A 19,224-nucleotide genomic window follows, 5' to 3' on the forward strand; every position below is an offset into this window, starting at 1 on the left:
CCCCAAAATCTTAACTGTGCAGCTTGTTATTGTGTCTGATACCATAGTGATTGCAATGCTTGTTTTTTTAATGCTACTGTGCTTATTGTTAGCCACTTTTGAGCTCAACATTGGCTGTTGGAAAAGCGGAATAGAAATATTAAATCAAATCCCTGACCACTGGGCAGTGCTAGTTGGGGCTTTGGGAGTTGGGAGCCCAAGAGCGTCCAGAGGGCTGCAGATTTAAGTCTAAGAGGCCACAGTTCTTACAGCAGAGATTTAGACTTTAGTACCCAATGCCCAGGAGCACAAACTCCTCACTCACCTGAAGCCGGTTGGTTAGGATGATATTTGGGTACATGGCCCCCACGTCCAGGTGGTATATCAGAGGACATTCAATCCTGTTGGGGACTTCCTTCAGGGAGTTCAACTTGACTTTGATTTCATCGCAAACCTGTGGTCCAGAGGAAGCAGTGGAAAGCAGGCAAGAGGATAAGGTGGGTTATTGTTTTTTGCCTAGGAGAGCAATGCTTTACCATGCTCTTCGGAATGCAATAGAGCCCGGCAAAAGAACACCACATGTAAGGTAAGGTAAAGGATCCCTAGATGGTAAAGTGCAGTCAAAGGCGACTATAGGGTTGTGGTGCTCATCTGGCTTTCGGGACGAGGGAGCCAGCATTTATCCGCAGACAGCTTTCCGGGTCATGTGGCCAGCATGGCTAAATCACTTCTGGCGCAACAGGACACCATGACGGAAACCAGAGTGCACGGAAACACCGTTTACCTTCCCACGGCAGCGATACCCATTTATCTACTTGCACTGGTGTGCTTTTGAACTGCTAGGTTGGCAGGAGCTGGGAAAGAGCAACGGGAGCTCACCCCGTCGCAGGGATTTGAACTGCCGACCTCCTGATCAGTAAGCCCAAGAGGCTCAGTGGTTTAGACCACAGTGCCACCTGCATCCCTACACCACACATATACCAGGACTGTGCCTTTCGTAGGCCACAAGTGGCCCCCAGGACAGTTCAATGTAGTAAATAACAGCAGATTGGTGGCCAAGGCTAAGGGGTTGGGGAAGCAAAGGGTTGAAGCAGGGGAAAAGAAGGAAGGAACAGCCAAGATAACCTGGGGACCGGGGGGAGCTAGATGCTTAAAATGAACAGAAAGTAGAGTGAAGGAGCTGTGTCAGGACAATAACAGCTCCATTGCTACTGCTGCCTCCTCCTATGCAGACACTGCAGTTTGGCCTACAAGGTTACCTCCTGGAAGTTGGTCACTTGGTCAAGGGGTATTCCCTCCTCTTCCTCAATGGCGTGGCGCAGAGTCTTCTCCACACGCTGCAAAAGGAAGTCGAAGGCAGCAGGGTTCTAAGAGACACAACCGGGGTGGGAGGGAAGGACATGAGTGTGACAAATTTTCAGCAAGGTTTCTCCCCAGGCAAAGACAGTGCAGTTGAAATCACCGGGGGAACATGGCGCCACATGGGGCAGGCGGAAACGAATCTGCAAAGGAAGGTCTTATGCTCTTTGTAATCCACAAGATCGGGTCGTAGGTCTTCCTCCAGCAGCCTTTGTTGGCCATCAGCTACAGGGAAGTGTGCTCCCTCCCTCTGGAAGATCAGTTGCCGGGAAGAATCACCAGCAGAGGAGTTACTCTTGCACTCAGATTCTTTTGGGCTTCCCAATGGTTGGCTACTGTGAGAACAGGATGCTGGACTAGATGGGCCTGATCCAGTGATCTCTTCTTGGGTCTTGGGTCTCACCTGCAAATGCTGCGGATTGAACCTGGGACCTTCTGCATGCAAAGCAAATGTTCTATCACCAGCCTCATGGGGTCAGACACTTCTCTTTTTGGGGGGACAATTTGGACTTTGTTGTAGCTACTTGCTTTATGTCTGGCAAGCACGGGGGACGGGGATTTATCCTGGCACCCCCTGCCGCCCCCCATGAGCTTTCAAGAAGTCTCCTTCCAGGGCGGGACTCGTACCATCTTGAAGCGGCAGGGGATGTCACTGCGAAAGACCCCCGACTCCAGGGCCTCCACGTGCCCCCCGACGTAGGTCTCCGAGTCCAGCACGTGCCCATCCTCGGTGAGCTTGTTGAACTCCTGCTCTTGCTTGTTGGGGAAGATGATGTTGGCGTGGTAGGCCTGGACCATCAGCAGCGCCTCACACAGTGTCCCTGAGCCCTTTCGCAACACCTGCAGGGAGAGAGATGAGGGCCGGTGGCAAAAGGGAACTTAGAGAGGGGGAATTTGGTCTCTCGCAGGGGAGGGGGGAAATCAAGCCAGAGAGCTTTCAGGTACCTGAAAGTAGGGCTGGGCGATAACAGCTTTTAAACATTGCGGTGTATCGCCAGCCAAAGATATCGGTTTGGCGATATCCAGTGGTACCTCGGGTTACAGACGCTTCAGGTTACAGACTCCACTAACGCAGAAATAGTACCTCGGGTTAAGAACTTTGCTTCAGGATGAGAACAGAAATTGCGTGGCGGCAGGTCCCATTAGCTAAAGTGGTACCTCAGGTTATGGACAGTTTCAGGTTAAGAATGGACTTCCAGAACGAATTAAGTTCTTACCACTGTACCACGATGTTGGAAAAACAAGCTGCATCGGCCTCTGCCTGTGAGGCACCTGGTGAAATTGCCCCAGCTCTCACCTCAGGAACTGAGGTGGTTTCACCCAGGCCCTCACAGGCTCGGACAACACAGCTTGTTTGCGCAGCTCAGCTGGGGATCAGGAAGGTTCCCGCTCTGCACCTGAGTCAGCCCCAGCGCTCCTGCCACTCATGGGCGAGTGGGCACAGCCTCAGGGCTCCTTTAACTGCTCGCTGCAGGGAGTGCCAACCACGCTCCTCTTGGCTGAGCAGTTTCACAGAGCTCCCACCCTGCCACCAGCTCACGGGAGCCAGCACTGGGCTGGGGGCTCCTTTAACTGTTCGGCTGAGGTACAGGCAGCTGCACACTCCTAAGTCGAGCAGTTCAAAGATGCAGAGGGAGGAACAAGTTGTACTGTTGCCTCGCTGACACAGCTTGTTTCTCCCTCTGCATCGTATGAGGGGCAGAGTGTGATGGCAGTTTCACTCAGAGGTGTATTGCGGGTGAAACCGCCACCGCCCCTGAGATCCTTTTCTAGCAGTGCTGCTGGAAGGAAGGAACTCTAGCAGACGCTGCTAGCAGAGGGACTTGGGAGGGGTGGCGATGTCACCTGCAATACACCGCTGAGTGAAGCTGACATCGCCGGCTGTTCCTCATACCTGTCCTGGGCGATATTTTGATATATTGCCCAGGCCGACCTGAAAGACTAAAAAACATCTGTCTGACAGTGGAATCTTGGAACAACCAAGGGGCCACATATAGTGAGATAATCTACATTAGTAGAGACCTTCACTGTACTCTTTTTGGTGATTACTAAAAACATTTTTGAGCAGACAAGCTTTCTCAGACATGTAGAATGTTGGTATATCTTTTAATCTGTTTATAGCTTATTGCTGATTTTATCTGGTAAGCATTTTATAGAGCTTCCCCCCCCACTATAATAAATAATAACAACAACAATAATTTATTGTTTATACCCCACCCATCTGGCTTCGTTTCCCCAGCCACTCTGGGTGGCTCCCAACAGAATTAAAAGCACAATAAAATATCAGACTTTAAACACTTCCCTAAACAGGGCTGCCTTCAGATGTCTTCTAAAAGTTAGATAGTTGTTTATTTCCTTGACATCTGATGGGCAGGCGCCGCTACTGAGAAGGCCCTCTTCTGTTTTGCCAATAATTTTATTGTTTTATTCTCTTTGCAAACTGCTTTGGGGGTGTTTTTGTTTTTAAAGCAATCAACTGGTGTTTAAATTTTACAAAATAAGGAAGTAACTGAGCCTTGGGCTCCACTCTACTCACTTCATCGGGCTCCATGGGGATGATGGTGCACAAAGCGAAGATGAAAGGGTGGACGTATTTCATGTACATGTAGTAAGTAGCAACAGCGTCGGACACTGAGTAGGTGGCCAGAGTCTGGAGGAAGGAAGCAGCATGGAAGCATTTTGCAACTTGCCAGCAAGCGTGGCTCCATCTGAGCGCAGGGAGAACATCAGCAGGTGCCGTAAGTTCAACACGGCCTCCTCCCCACGCAAGGAAAAGGTCTGCATGTTGCCTACATGCAAATATTCATTTAAGCAGCTTGATTTATACGGGGAGTACCGACTGAAAAAAGGATCATTGGCTGCATGTAAAAGTTAACAATTTTTTAAAAAGCAATAATTGAAAATGGTCAGCGCTGAAAGCCAATTTGATAGCACAATTATTATTATCCTTTTAAGAAGCTGTATCCACCGGTGATCAAGCTTTTGGGCCTGTGAGTCACAAATCAAGTTCAAATTATGATATAGCTGCTACACTCCACTTGCAGCTTTTCTAGCTCTTGGTGTGATCTTGCCTTTAGCCTAGAAAGCCAGGGAGCAGAATGCCAAGAGAGGCAGGTAAGATTCATGGCTATGCCCTGGCCAGGCCTACAGGTCTCTGGGCTCTTGTCCAGATGCCCAACTATCCCTTGCTGGCTTTGCAATGCATGTTGGCTGCTGGTGGTTTAATCATTTATAGGCACTTGACATTCTACCACATAACAAAAACTGATTGTGGAGAGTAGATTGCCCTAAAAGAATAGCTCCCTAAATGTACAGATCAAGCATTCTGCACCTAGAAAGCCACGATTCTCTGCGTGGAGCACATAAACCCTCTAAATTGCTCTGGAGTATCACATGCCCAAAGGCAGAGGGGCCTGGAATTGTGAGCAAGCCTTGAACATCAGAAACCTCCCTTAGAGCTTCTCCAATTCCTAGGTCTACAGCAGAAATTTCTCTCTCTCTCTCTCTCTCTCTGGTTGTCAAACTATTAGCATTTTATTTTACAGTGAAAGCCAAATTGTTCTAGATTCTGCAGGGATTCCAGAGTGCACTGCATCAAATGTTACATTTGCAATCACAGGTGCACAATTCCTATACATGTTATCCAATCGTCCTGGATGTTGGAGGGTGAATTCTGGCCAGGGCCTCTTAGGGGCACAGCAGGCCAAGGGAACTCCTTCCAGTACCCCTTCTCTTTTCCCTCTGCCGTTAATTGTGTGGAATCCGCCATGGCTGATCCCAGTTGAAGACACACGACAGAATCACACAGGGGTAACCAAAGTACCTGAGGTTCCTCAGTAGCCATCCGGCACATCTCTTCAGGATCCAGCTCCACGGGGTCGTAGCCCAGCTTCGCTTTGGCTGCTGCTTTCAAGTTATGGCTTCCCACTGGGAGGTAACTGTCTCTCTTAACCCACCTGCCAACAGAAGCCACAGCATCAGTTGCTGAATCAGGAGAGGCTGCCCAGTTTACAAGCAGGGCAGATGTATTATGAGACAGAGTCAACCTAAGCTTACTTTGGAATACAAGTCAAAGGCTGGGGCCACTTCCTATATATCCAGAGAACCTTCTGTCCTGCTCCAACTGAAATGTCTGCTGAAGAACCTTTGCATGCTCTTTGTTTGCTGTAGGTGCTTCTTGGGTGTGCTGATAGTTCGTTACACCTTACCGTGACCCTGTCTGATGTGAAAAATTCCCTGCGTAGAGGGATTGGTTGTCAAACCACTCTGGGAACTGAAGCTCTGAGGGGAATAGGATCTCCTAACCTTAACAAACTACCATTCCCAGGGGTGTGTGTGTGTGTGTGTGTGTGTGTGTGTGTGTGAAGCCATGGCTGCTTAAAGCTGTCTGTTAACACAACGTGATGTCTAGTTGGGATTGTGTCAAATGAAACAGTACAGGCTTCTTTTCAAAGAGTATTATTATTATTTTAAAAAGTACAACTGAAGCGTTTCTCCCTGACGCACCCCAGCCAAAGGAAAACAAAAGAAGATAACTCACGAAACAGAAAGGATTGTCTCTAGTGTGATCCGTACTGTTCTGGACAGATCAGCGATAGACAAAGGGTATAAGTGTAGCAATGAAGCATCCTTTGCTTTTGTGCACATATTAATCAGAAATAAGGGACGGTCATGCGATATTAACTGCCGGACAGCGGAAAAGAGGCATGTGCAGTGTTGCCATCCTTCCTGACTCTGTCAGGAACTACACGTCCATGTTTCTGAGTGACAAATGGATGACCCCAAAAGGAGAAGAGCGGCACTCTTAGCAAATTGCTTTTCCCAGGATTCTTTGGGGGAGGTTCTTCGAAGAAGGCAAAGGTTCTTCGAAGTGGCACGACATCATTTTAAATATAGAGTGCGGATGGGGCAACAGTCAAAAGCATGGTGCAGCGAGGTGCCAAATACAAATTGTTTTCTCTGGATGTGCCCTGAAGGCTGGGCCCTTTCCCACCTCCATCAGACTAAGCCCCAAGAAAGAGACTGGTGAGCGGGGCTGGGCATCATGTACCTGAGACAATCCATGTGGATGCACGAAGGAGCTTTGTATTCCCCCTGGCTGTCCTTTTGGAATCCGATCTCCTGCTGCATATTCATCCCGTGAGCTGCTGCTCTGGTTTCCACAAAGGGCCTGGAGACAGATAAAGCAAAATAAGCCAGGGAGCTTCTACAGATCTCACTATTTAGGCATTGCAACAAAAAATTCCTGCAGCTGGTCATTGCAGGGGGAGGGCAGGTTAGCAAGCAGGTTTGCTGGCCAGCTCGGTTCCCCTGAAGGTAAAGCATGGTTTCCCCATTAAAATGAAAATAACCTGTCAGGGAACTGCCATCGGAGCCAGGAGTGGAGGTAAGGCTCTCCAGCGATGCCGGAGAAGGGCCCAGTAGGGAGAGAGGGAACTCATCTACTGAGGAAGGAAATCAGCGTGACACCAGGAAGAAAGGGGAGCAGGGGAGAGCTTCGGAGAGATGTCTCCAGGACTCTCCCACAGAAAGTAGCGGGGAGAGCACAGGTCTTCCGCTGGCCACGCCCACCCTGCGCAGAAGACTTCCGCGCAGGGAGGCTAGGTGGAGACTTGGCGTCAAAGAACTTTTATGCTGGAAGAAGTTCAGGAAACGCCCACTGACGGATTCTGCCAGTGACTGACACAGCCGCGGAGTAAGGGCTGTGCAGCCAGGGAAAGGTTTAACCAGGCAACTTTGCCAAGAGTAGAGGCCACTTACGCACAAGCAACCCCAATTCCCATTACATAACCCAATATAATTTTAAAACATTTAAAAAGCTGGACACCCACAAGGCTCAAGAACCGAGTTCGCTCAATTCTTACCAGTCAAAGAAGTCTCCGTTGTATGTCACCATGATGGTTGGCTTGGTCTCCTGAACATGTTCAAACCACCTCTGGATGAGATGGGCCTGATTTTAAAACAAGAGGAGAACAAATTTAAAAGGTCATTTATTGTCAATGGTCCAGATGCTTGTTGTTGTTGTTAATTAGATGCGCATACTTCCCTTCATCTGTAGCTCATAGGGCAGTTCACAACATAAAATTACAATATAAAAATCACAAAATACCTAGTAAAAATATGAACAACAACAAACCAATAATCCCCTCTCCTGCTAGGTTCTTATGATGACCAGCTTTTCTGCCAGGGAACCAAAGGTACCAGGTGTGTCCACCAAACACCACCTCTCACATTCTGCAACTATTGGGAAAGGTGCATTTATCTGCATGGTGGTTTATTCAAATTTCCAAATTATGTAGTCTGGTGATCGGAGAGGGTAAAATAATGGGATGGGGAGACCAGGGAGCAGTATATATAGAACCCCCCCCTTTTCTATATTTATTTACAGCATTTGTGTACCCTGCCAAAAGAAGAAGAAAAGGGCTCCCTGAGTGGTTTACACACAAAACAAGATAGTCTTTGCCTTCAGGCTTACAAGCAAAACGAAGGCTATGCAGAACACACTCATGTCGCTAAAGACAACAAACAGGACCCGCAACGTGTGGCCAAAACCCTCCGATTCCAATGGAATTCCGCGATTTCACTGTATTGTGGTTTTAAGGGGAAATTGGCCTTCAAAATTAAGCCTACCTACCTCATCTGGTTCATTAAAGACACAGAAAGGCCCCTCATACTCCGGTTTGGGAGTAAACTCAAAATCTTCAATATCCTCTGAAACGATCTCTCTGTTTGTGATCAAGTAACCCTGGGAAGAAAGAAGCGAAAGGGAAATTTTGCTTAACTGAACAAACAGAGTAAACCGACGTTACCTTATCAGTTCTCACTAAGATGTTACAGAGTAGGAAATCCTTACTATGAAAACAAAACCCAGGGTAGACTCTCTCTCCACCCCACCACAAACACCTTCCCAATTCACCTCCTGATCTATGCTTCAATTGGGAGCCAGAAGTTCAGGGCCACCTGCCGTTCCATACTCTTCCATTTCTATGGCTTAAGGGGGGCATTTATTCTGGCTTGTTCTGCAATCTCACTAGCCATGGAGGCAGCTGCCCGGATTTACCTGGCCATCAATCATGTAGGAGATCATCATGATCTGGTCCGTTTCTGCATCAGGAAACTTTAAAGGGAGTTTGGTGGTCTCGATGTCAAAGGCCAGGACGACAGGATCCTGGGAAGAATTGGAATTTCCAAGTCACTACCAGATGCTGGGCTCCACTCAGGGCAATACAGCAATAACATCTCTTCATCAACAAGAGGGATGCGGGAACCTCTGGCCCTCCGGATCTTGTTGGACTCCAGCTTCCATCATCCTTAGCTAGCGTGGCCAAGAGGGATAATGGGAGTTGTAGTCCAATAAGCAGCTGGAAGGCCACAGGTTTTCCATCCTTGATCTGCAAAATCCACTTCCTGCAAGTGTGCCTGGTCCACGCTAGAGGCGCTAGAGACATTTGGGACCACAGGCTTTGAGATGCTGTAGATCCTGGACCACTTATCAACGCCATCTCCAACTCCTCCAAAGATTCCATTGACGGTGTCTCTGGAAATTTTTACACGTCACTTAGGAAGACAGGCGAACTAATGCCAGTACTAATGTACTGGAAGTAGCAAAGATCACCAGTGCCGAAGCAATGATTCTTCAACATCAACTTTGTTGGATTGGTCATGTTGTTTGGATGCCTGATGATCGTCTTCCAAAGCAACTACTCTATTCCAAACTTAAAAATGGAAAGCGTAATGCTGGTGGTCAACAAAAGAGGTTTAAAGACTCAAGGCAAATCTAAAAAAATATACTATAAACACCGAAAATTGGGAAACACTGGCCTGCAAGTGCTCCAGTTCTCCAACAGCCTTCATTAAAGGTGTCATAGACTGCTTGAACTCAGGACGAAAAGGAGAAACGAACTAAGAGGAAGGCACGCTTGGCAAACCCTCACTGTGATCAACTCCTGCCCAGAAACCTATGTCCCCACTTTGGAAGGACGTGTGGATCCAAAATTGGCCTCCACAGACACTTATGGACTCACTGTTAAAACCGTGTTTATGGAAGACAATCTTACTCGGCTACGAGTGATTGCCAAAGAAGAAGAGCCCGGGACTGGCAGCTTTTTTCAGCTTGAGGGCCACATGCCTTTGTGGGTAACTTTCTGAAGGCCAAATACTAACAGCGGGTTGAGCCAGAGGTGTGGCCCGTGGAGAGTCCCGAGGGGCAAAACAGACAAACTAGGGAGGGCCTCATTCCGCCCCTAGGCCTCAGGTTCCCCACCCATGCTGTAGACTCACACAGCACCCAGGAATCCTGAAGACATTTGGCTATTGGTGACAGATGCAGCATAAAAAAACCAAAACAAAGTTGGCAATTGAAGGAAACACACACACAGGTGCTGAGACAGGAGCTCTGCCCCACAGGAATACTCACTGGCCGTTCAACCAGGTCGTCTCGGCGGGTGATTTCAGGCGGGAAGCTGCTGCCTCGGTAGCGGACATTGTACCAGTGAGCCTGTCATGGGAGGAGAGGGACCGGGAGAGTCACACTGAGGTAGGGTCTGTGGCCAGTAGCAAAGGCTCAACCCCTACCCGCCACAAGTAAAAATCTGGAAATGCATTTTTAGAACTTTTGGCACAATGCTTGTGTATCTAGCTGTTTGGGAATCAAGGTAGGAAAGAAGGCGGGTCTCCCCCAGTTGCCGCTCACCACATGGATCTTCAGATCAATCGACAGGCGGATGTGGTAGGGGACGTCGTACTCCCGCATGTCCACTATGTTGTCCATCTGGTCAGCGGTCTTCTTGGAGGGAGCCTCTTCCTTGCTGGACAGGCTGTTCCCAGCAAGGGCACTGCAAAGGAGAAGGAGCTGATTTACATTATCAGGACTACCTGCACACAGGATTGACAGGCAAGTGAAGTATTGTTATGCAACTGTAAATGGCTTAGAAGCCATTTTGGCATATCAGCAGTATAATTATGATGATGATTACTACTATTGATAGTTGCAGCAGTGCAGGAGCTGATTCTCTGGGGCTTCTTTCCCCATCACTCAGAAATGTGCATGGACCACATTTAAGGCCCATGATCTGGTTCTTCCAGTCTCCCGCTTGGATGCAGAAATTTTCTTTATGGAGCCTCCAGATGTTTGGCTCTGTAAGCTCTTTGGCTTGCTTGATGGGAGAGCCGAAGGATGAGAGATCATCAGTGGAAAGCAGCCCTATTGGCTTGGCAGCAACGAGTTTGGGCAGAGCCTGGAAGAAATGTTTGAGGCTTGCTGGGGACACTCCCAGCTCATGGACTAGTAACTAGGGCAGCAGATAACCTTTCTGGGTTGCACCAGGATAATCCCGTGTGAGTCTAAACACACACACCTCATTTCTAATAAGCCAGAAACTCTGTGAGGAGGAAGCAATAGAGCAGGGATAGGGAACTGCATCTGTCCGTAGCCCAGAAATGGAAGGAAGAAACAACCCCGACTAGAGAAGAATGGCAAACCAAGTTGATGGACTATGCCGAAATGGAAAAATTAACTGGGAAGCTCAGAAACCAAGAAGACAAGAAATTTAATAAGGAATGCGAAAAGTTTATAATTGACATACAAAACCACTGTAAGCAGGTTAAAACATTAGTAGGATTTTAACCACACTTGTAAAGTAACAGAAAGTATGGGTAATTTAGGAGGATAAAAATTTGGATAATTTTTTCACAGAGAGCCAGTGTGGGGTAGTGGTTAAGAGCGGTAGATTTGTAATCTGGTGAACTGGGTTCGCGTCTCCGCTCCTCCACATGCAGCTGCTGGGTGACCTTGGACTAGTCACACTTCTCTGAAGTCTCTCAGCCTCACTCACCTCACAGAGTGTTTGTTGTGGGGGAGGAAGGGAAAGGAGACGGTTAGTAGCTTTGAGACACCTTAGGGTAGTGATAAAGCAGGATATCAAATCCAAACTCTTCTAAATATTGATACGCAGTTGTAAATATTATCATTAGCATGCATGGAAAGGATGGGGGGAAGTCAGGAGATTCAGAGTAATCTTGATATTTGGACTTTGAATTGTTTGCATTTTGTTTATTTTATTTAAAATTGATTTTTTTTACAGGGAACTGCATCTGTCCAGTGGGCCACATCCTTGTCTTCCCCACCACAAGTCATCACAATGATGTCAGGCAACCTGCATTTACCCATGCATTGAAGTCAAACCATGCCAGCAAAGGCACAGCACTTTGGAAGCCCCAGTGACCAGCTGATCAGCAGTGCCTGCAAAGCTCCTTTTGGACCAGGCATGTCTTTATCCGCTCCATTACTGATGTCATACAGGACCTCAGATGTATGGCATGTGGCTGTGGTTTGGCGGGCCAAATGGGGAGACCTGGCGGGCACAATCTGGTCCATAGTATGGAGGTTCTCCATCACTGCAAGGCGGCTCAAATGCATCTTTTTGACTCAGTCCAAATGGAAATGACAGTGGGCCTAAGGCAGCTCCTCTACCTGGTCAGCATAGCGGTGTAAGTGTCCATCGCTTGGTCCCGTTCCCTGTTTTTCTTCACAGCAGGTGTGATCTCCTTGCGCACCTTTACCAGGTCATCCACCGTGTTGAAAGACAGTTTGAGGTAGGTCCGCTTCAGGCCGACCAGGTGATTTGGCTAAAAGGAAAAGAGAGCATTAAAAGAAGGCAAGCTTTAAAGAAGAATTCATTTAAGAGATGTGTGTGGACTAGTGGGGGGGAGGAAGTAAAGATGAAGCAAAATAATACCAACTGGAGACTAGAGGGGTGATTACCATTAATTAATTGCCTTAGATACACACACAAAATTTCAAGGTGATGTACACATAGCAAAGAAAAAAGGGGAAAACGAAAAGGTATTTGCCTGGTGCTGACGATGTTGGCACAATGTTGGAGTCACACTTAGGAAGGGGCAGCCTGTAGACCACAGCTTTTCTGAACCCTTTCACCCCTCCCCCCAATATTTTTTATTGAGTTTTTAATAATTTTATAGATATAAAACATAACCATTTCAAACATTAAAATACAAGGTTCTTTTGAACCTTCGGACCTCCTTCCCTCCCTCCATGGGTTCCATGCTTAAGTTTAAATTTGCTGCATCTTTTACCATTATCCATTTGTTATATAACCACAATTATAATAAATAATTCCACATTACAAATACCAAAGATTTTAACTGTTTACAGTGGTCTCTCAATAAATTACATATTTACTCCAGTCTTTAGAAAATGCTTGCATCTTCCTGGTTTCGGATCTTCCCCGTCAGTTTCGCCACCTCCGCATACTCCATCAGTTCACCCCTCCTTTCCTAAATGCTTGGGCCACTAAAACATTTACAGCCATATCAGCAAAGGCATTTCTCACCAGGTCCAAGTCCTCTTTGGGTACAGTGTCCAGTTTTGCTATTTTGCCTTGGAACTTCTTGGAAAGGAAGGATGACACTTCTCGGTCACAACCCTGAAGAGACAACCAGGCATCAGCGACGCTAAGAGAGGCCACCAGCCCAAACCCCACCCAATTATAATCATTTCTGCGTGCTCTATCCTCAGGGAACAGTTGCCACGTGGTATAGCCTAACAATTCACAGCCAGAAGACTGGAGGGGATCCTATACCTGTCTACCAGGTGTCAAAGGTGAGCCTTGTACACTGTGGAGGAATTTAGGCCAATGGAAGGGGTCCACTCAAATCAAGTGGGAAGCTTTGCCTTGCTGGGCCTCCCTGTTGATCTGAGAATGCAATTAAAATGTGCCCAACAATCTCCTGCAATTGGACATTGCAGTAGTGCAAGGAAAGCTTCAGAGAAGACACCCATTGCTGATTATTATTATTATTACTTACTTTTAAAACATGCTATCGGCCAGTTATCTTAGGGCTGACAGGAACAGTGCATGTCAGCCATCAAATGGCAGAGTGGGGGTGACATGGATGTTTTTAATCTCCTCCTGGACGTCAATAACAAGGGAGACAGACACACTTCAGCAGAAAGGGCATTCCTCAAATGGAGAAGGCCCTGTCATGTGATAACTGAGGAGATTTCACCCCTCCCATATCCAAGAATCTGCTGATGTTCTCTGCTGATTCTCCAGAGAGGAGGGGTGTTTTCTGCTCTCTACTTATTCCACTCCAGCCTCATATCAGGGTCAGAGAGAGAGAGACTGAGTGTTAGAGAGAGATCGTGTGTATAGATAAGGTTGATGCTAAGAGCAGCTGCAGACACTCAGTGCAGTTCAGCATTTTCATTTAGACCTCATTTAGCTCTGTATATAGTTGTGTATTATAGTTGTAGATAGAATAAAGAAGATATTCTACAGAGCTGCTCTCCGAGTCGTTTATGCTCTGCTATACTCTGCTGTGCGACGACTGTCTTCTTGTGGAAGTGAATCTGGTGCTCACAACTCTAAGCTGTGAGTCCATAGCACTTTGACCTGTTCCTGTGCAGAAGGTGGTCTCTGGAAGTGCTACCCAGCTTGCCTAGCCCAGTCGGGGCTGAGTGGATGAGTCCAGTTGGTGACACTGGCTCAAGGGCGGTGCTGACAATAACGCCAACTAGGCAGCCCCCGGTGATGGCACCAGCAACAAAGCCTCACCTGCCCAACAAGATTGTTGATATTGGGATATTTTTAGGTATTTGGGTCCCAACCCATTTAGGGCCTTATATGCTAGCATCAACACCTTGAATTGGGCTCAGCAGCTAAGCTTCTCATTGAGAGCCCTTCATTTCCAAGGAACCCCTTCAGTGTTAAATCACAAACCAAGCATAGCTGCCATGAAATCAGAGCTTTTTAGCCTGCCTCATCCCTCCTCTTTCCTTGTATGGCATGCTTACAGCTAAAGCATTTCAAATGGTGGAAGGGTTCATTCAAGGTTCATTCATGCAATTTCAGGTACAAGTCTCTGGGATGTCTATACTAACCTTTTGGGTTGCAATGTAGAAGTATGGCCTATAGGGCAGTGCCACCTAGGAAACAAACAAAAAACAGTGAGCCCCACACAATCATACATTACGAAGGCAGGGAGGAAAATGTACTGAAAAGTTTTCCGCTGCTTAACTTTTCTGTGGAAGATTTTCAGTTTTGTAAGTTCAGTAGCAACAATGAATTGTAAGTACAACATCCGGCACAGATGACAGCTTAGCTTTGTTTACAAATAGAAGTTAAATAAATAGGCCAAATTAGACCACTCTCTGGGTTCTGGGCTCACGAAGACATAGTATGAAAATCACTGCTCTGCAGACCCCCACATCGATAGGGAGGCGAGAAGCTTGATTTGGCATACGTTAAAATGACCCACCGCCTCCCCACCCTGCTCCCTCCTCAAATTTCCAGTAGGCTCGTAATGTGATTTGCCATTAATTCATCTCACACTGCTCTGTTGGACTCACCTTAAACCTGCTTCCATCCTCCTGAATGAAATAATAATCCACAGCGCTGACCAAACGTTTATCCTCATCTAACACCTCCGTCTAAATCAGACAAGGGCAGCAAGATCAATCAAACAGACAGACAATGCCATTTCCTCAACATAGGACTCTTCATTTTATGTCTATATTGTTGTCCGACTCCTTAGTTGTACTAATCTGCGATTACCAATAATAGTAATGTTTCACCTTGGAGCAGGATTCTCAGTGTCCTGGAATCACACAGTTTCTTGAAAAAGTTTTCATTTTAATTTCATGTTGTTGTCCCTTTCAGGACTCAATCTGAGCGAAGAGTTACATCAGCCATGAGCTTATCCACACTTACCTTTTGCTGCTCCGCTCTATGTCTAAGTGTTTTCGTTTGCCCTGAACTTTCCCTGTGAAAACCCACTCTTTAAAGTTCAGTCAGAGCAAACATCAATTCATGTTTTCCCTGAAATTAACATTTGCTCTGATTGAGCTTTAAAGAGCGAGTTTTCATGGGGAAAAGTCTGGAGGGGAAAAAAGGGTGCTCAGACATGAAGCTTTAAAATAGAGGAAAAGTAACCACAGATAAGCCGTATAAAACTTTGATATAGAAAGTGTGAAGTACTAAGCCGCCTGTGTGGTGAAATGAAGGCTCCAGGCTGTTTATGTTGGCATTGAGAAATTCTTGAGTAACATTAAGGGCAATCTGGGTTTTGTTGCATCATACAGTGTATTACTGTGATGTCACTCTGACAGGACAAGTGAGTGGGGCTAAGCATAGTTATGCAGTGAACCTTATTAGTAAATTTTTCAACTGGGGCAGTAAAACCAAAGGTCATTTTCTGTCCCTATCTTAGCCAACTGCAGACAACATTCGTTTTCCATACTGAACCTTCCAATGACGCCGTCTTTGGAATGGCCTGCTCTAAACTCAATTTCTCTCACCTCCCTCCATGGCAACCACAGAAATAAACTAATTTAAGCATGCTATTGTTATTTCATTTCTTACAAGGAACTCAAGGTGGCATCTATAGCTCTCCCTCTCCCCTTTTATCACCAGAACAGCCGAGAGGGGATTTGAACCCTGGTCTCTCAGGTCCTAGCCCAATACTCTAGCTGCTGCTGCAGCACACAGGCTCTTTAGCAAAACAATCACGTATGAGCTTTACACATGAGATGCTAAAGGAAAACGTGCCGGTACCCACAGGGTGCATGTTGATCAACCATCCTGTCCTTTCGCCTGGTTCTTTCATCCTCTCAAACCCGAATTGCGCATCGATCTTGTCAGTCCACTGGGTGCGCTCCAAACGCTTGAGGGCAGAAAACGAGGTGCTATCATCCCTGTGGCAAGAGAATGGAAGAAACATCAGCACCACATAAAACAGAAGCTGGAGCAAACACTGAGAACAGTGAAAAGTAGGGACATAAGTGGGTTCCCCATGACTCAACTTTCAAATAAAAAAAGGAAAAACAGGCTTCTAGTCTACTTTATTCTCCAACTGAAGTAAATAACTGTATTTTATAATGTAAAATTGGCGTGGGAATTACTCACGCTTACTTAATTTACCTTATTACTGATTTTCTCAAGCTGTTCTGAGCTTTTTCAGATAAAGCAAGACACAAAATGCTTCAAATAAATACATTTAATGAAAAATAAAAACTGATCACCCATGGCAACAAAAAACAGGTTGTAGGACCAAGAGCTGAAAAATTTCAAGGGTGAGGGAAATTCAATCTGTACATGTTCTCTGTACACACTTTTGTGTGTGTTTATTTTACAGGCTGGTGTTTAATTCAGCTCAAGGTACTATAGGAAAAACCCTTTGCAGGCATCCGGGACGCCTTCATTTGTTGACAAAAATGGCAGGTGCTCTTTGACATTATTTTATTTAATTAATACTTTTAAAACCACTTTTTAGGCAAAAATGCCTCCCAAGGCAGTTTGCAGCCATATACAGCACAAACCCATTAAAAATACAGTAAATAATGAAACATTTAAAATATCCATTTCTAACCAAGTTATACAATAACATACTACAAAATAAACGGGGGGGGGGGAGCTTAAAAATAATGCCCACCTTGCATATTTTAATTATTCCCAAAGCCCATAAGTTTAAGGTAAAAACATTCCTGTTCTCCCAGGCCTTTGGCTAATTAAATAATATATGGCCCTTTAAACTGTACAGTATGTGGGGGTTTATTGGCTTGTTTTGTTACTACATTATGCATCTTTGTGTTTTTATATTGTAAACCACTCTGGGATCCTTTGATGAAGGGCAGTATAGAAATATAATAATAATATAAAGAAATTAATTAAATTAGCGTGCAATGGGGCTTGTCTGATCCCACTTGGGATCGATGGGAGTGAGGAACTATGGAAAAGTTTCTGGCCTATAGCTCCTTCTAGTAGTTAAAGGTAAAGGTAAAGGTACCCCTGCCCGTACGGGCCAGTCTTGCCAGACTCTGGGGTTGTGCGCCCATCTCACTCAAGAGGCCAGGGGCCAGCGCTGTCCGAAGACACTTCTGGGTCACGTGGCCAGTGTGACATCGCTGCTCTGGCGAGCCAGAGCTGCACACGGAAACGCCGTTTACCTTCCCGCTGGTAAGCGGTCCCTATTTATCTACTTGCACCCGGAGGTGCTTTCGAACTGCTAGGTTGGCAGGCGCTGGGACCGAGCAACGGGAGCACACCCCGCCGCGGGGATTCGAACCGCCGACCTTTCGATCGGCAAGCCCTAGGCGCTGAGGCTTTTACCCACAGCGCCACCCGCGTCCCTTCCTTCTAGTAGTTAAGGAGATGCAATTTAGGATACACTTTCAGGTTCACATGCTGAGATTATTATTATTATGAGGTTACAGGGAACCAGACAGAGGGCCTTCTTGGTAGTGGTGCCCTCCCATCAGATGTCAACTAAATGAAGTGTTTACCATTTTGGGGGAAATCTAAAAAATAAAAATAAAAAAATCAACACTTACCATATGTGCTACCAGATATTTTAGCCGCTTTCCCAAAATTCTGCCCAGATACCATTTTTCAACAGACAAATCCTGTCTATGTCTGGGAAATTCCAGACCTATGGCAGCCCTGCAGACATAGGGTAAGTGTGGGTACCAAATAACTCTGGAGCTGTGCTCAGGAACCCTCGAGGGATTTGTTACCTGGAGTGGCATCTGTACACATCCCTGGCCTTAATTCTTGATTAGAAGGTCCTTGATATTTTAAGTTCCCAAAGACAGGGATGGGGCACTGTGCTGCTACGTTAGACTTCTAAAAAATGAGACTGACAAATTTCTCCTCTGGCCTTCAGAACCCTTACTTATGAGCAGAAATAAACAACTATCTGACTTTTAGAAGACATCTGAAGGCAGCCTTGTTTAGGGAAGTTTTTAAAGTTTGATGTTTTATTGTGTTTTTAATATTCTGTTGGGAGCCGCCCAGAGTGGCTAGGAAACCCAGTCAGATATGTGGGGTGTAAATAAAAATAAAATAAAATACAAATTGTATTTATACCCCTCCCAGCTGGCTAGGTTTCCCCTGTCACTCTGGGGAATTTAATTATTAATATGATTATTAATTGAATTTATATACCGCCCTGTACCCGGAGGTCTCAGGGCAGTTATTTTCCATGTTACAGTATTAAACAAATACCAATCCCTTTCCCAAGAAATACACTATGAGTATATCCGGGTTCCTGTGACCGTGAATGCACTCTGCACATGTTCAGAGGATCCACAAATGCCAATCCCTTCCGCAACGGATTCAGGAGAAATGCACTCTGCACAAGTTCAGGGGCAACCCTGCACTTGCGGCGAACGCACTCTGCACATGCTCAGGTGCTCCCCACCCGCCAAAAAAAGCCCTAATCCCTGCCAAATGACACTCTGTACATGTTCAGAGGGCCCCCCTCCGCCCCCCTTTCCTCACCGCGGCGGCGCCTCTCCCTCGCCGCCTTCTGCGGGGGGCTCCGTTCCCCACCGGCGACGCCGCCCGCCGCCTCTCCAATACGCCATCCCGGCCAGACTGAGTTTCGCGCGCTCGCAGAAACCGCGCGAGATTCCCCGTTCCCGCGAGCGAGCAAACAAGCGCGCGACCCGCTGTCATCCGAGAGCCGCCGCCAATCATGGTTCCGCCAGTGGGACCGCCCCTATCCTCCCGCAGCCAGTAGGAGAAGAGGAATCCACCCTGAGGAGAAAAGAAAGAAAGAAGTGGCTCCGCCTTCCCGCTCGTTGTCAAAGTCTCCTCACAAGCAAGGCTAGCTCCGCCTCTCGCAGCAATTCCCGCCCCTACGCGCACCTCCCGGCTCCTTAACCCTCTTTTCATTGGCTAATTTTTTTCTCCTCAGCTAACCGTCCCGCCCACATTCGCGTCCGGCTCCGCCCCCCTCCTAGGCGCAAAAGTTTAGGATTCTTGTGTGTGACTGTTTCGCCTGCTTTCTACGCCACGCCCACTTATTGTGTCGTAATGCCCGCCCTCTCCCCTCTGATTGGCTCATTTCGGGGGTAGATACCGCTGC

At 46.9% G+C, this 19,224-nt stretch overlaps 1 protein-coding gene across 1 annotated transcript in view; it reads right to left on the reverse strand.

The window, feature by feature from the left end:
- Positions 1-19,224, reverse strand: part of POLE (DNA polymerase epsilon, catalytic subunit) — an 81,349-nt gene that overhangs the window by 35,889 nt on the left and 26,236 nt on the right. Inside the window, exons 3-19 of the mRNA XM_081892187.1 lie at positions 18,636-18,893; positions 15,916-16,051; positions 14,708-14,788; positions 14,240-14,284; positions 12,690-12,782; positions 11,810-11,964; positions 10,031-10,172; positions 9,755-9,835; positions 8,399-8,506; positions 7,973-8,083; positions 7,203-7,288; positions 6,389-6,508; positions 5,162-5,294; positions 3,875-3,988; positions 1,966-2,178; positions 1,239-1,346; positions 305-433 (exon numbers count right to left, since the gene is read on the reverse strand). Of these exons, the coding sequence (XP_081748313.1) occupies positions 305-433; positions 1,239-1,346; positions 1,966-2,178; positions 3,875-3,988; positions 5,162-5,294; positions 6,389-6,508; positions 7,203-7,288; positions 7,973-8,083; positions 8,399-8,506; positions 9,755-9,835; positions 10,031-10,172; positions 11,810-11,964; positions 12,690-12,782; positions 14,240-14,284; positions 14,708-14,788; positions 15,916-16,051; positions 18,636-18,721 (1,941 nt within the window). The 5' untranslated portion in view covers positions 18,722-18,893. The remainder of the gene's footprint in view (positions 1-304; positions 434-1,238; positions 1,347-1,965; positions 2,179-3,874; positions 3,989-5,161; positions 5,295-6,388; positions 6,509-7,202; positions 7,289-7,972; positions 8,084-8,398; positions 8,507-9,754; positions 9,836-10,030; positions 10,173-11,809; positions 11,965-12,689; positions 12,783-14,239; positions 14,285-14,707; positions 14,789-15,915; positions 16,052-18,635; positions 18,894-19,224) is intronic.

The sequence above is a fragment of the Podarcis melisellensis genome, assembly GCF_964234715.1.
Source record: "Podarcis melisellensis genome assembly, chromosome: 16".
In the NCBI taxonomy this organism is placed as follows: Eukaryota; Metazoa; Chordata; class Lepidosauria; order Squamata; family Lacertidae; genus Podarcis; species Podarcis melisellensis.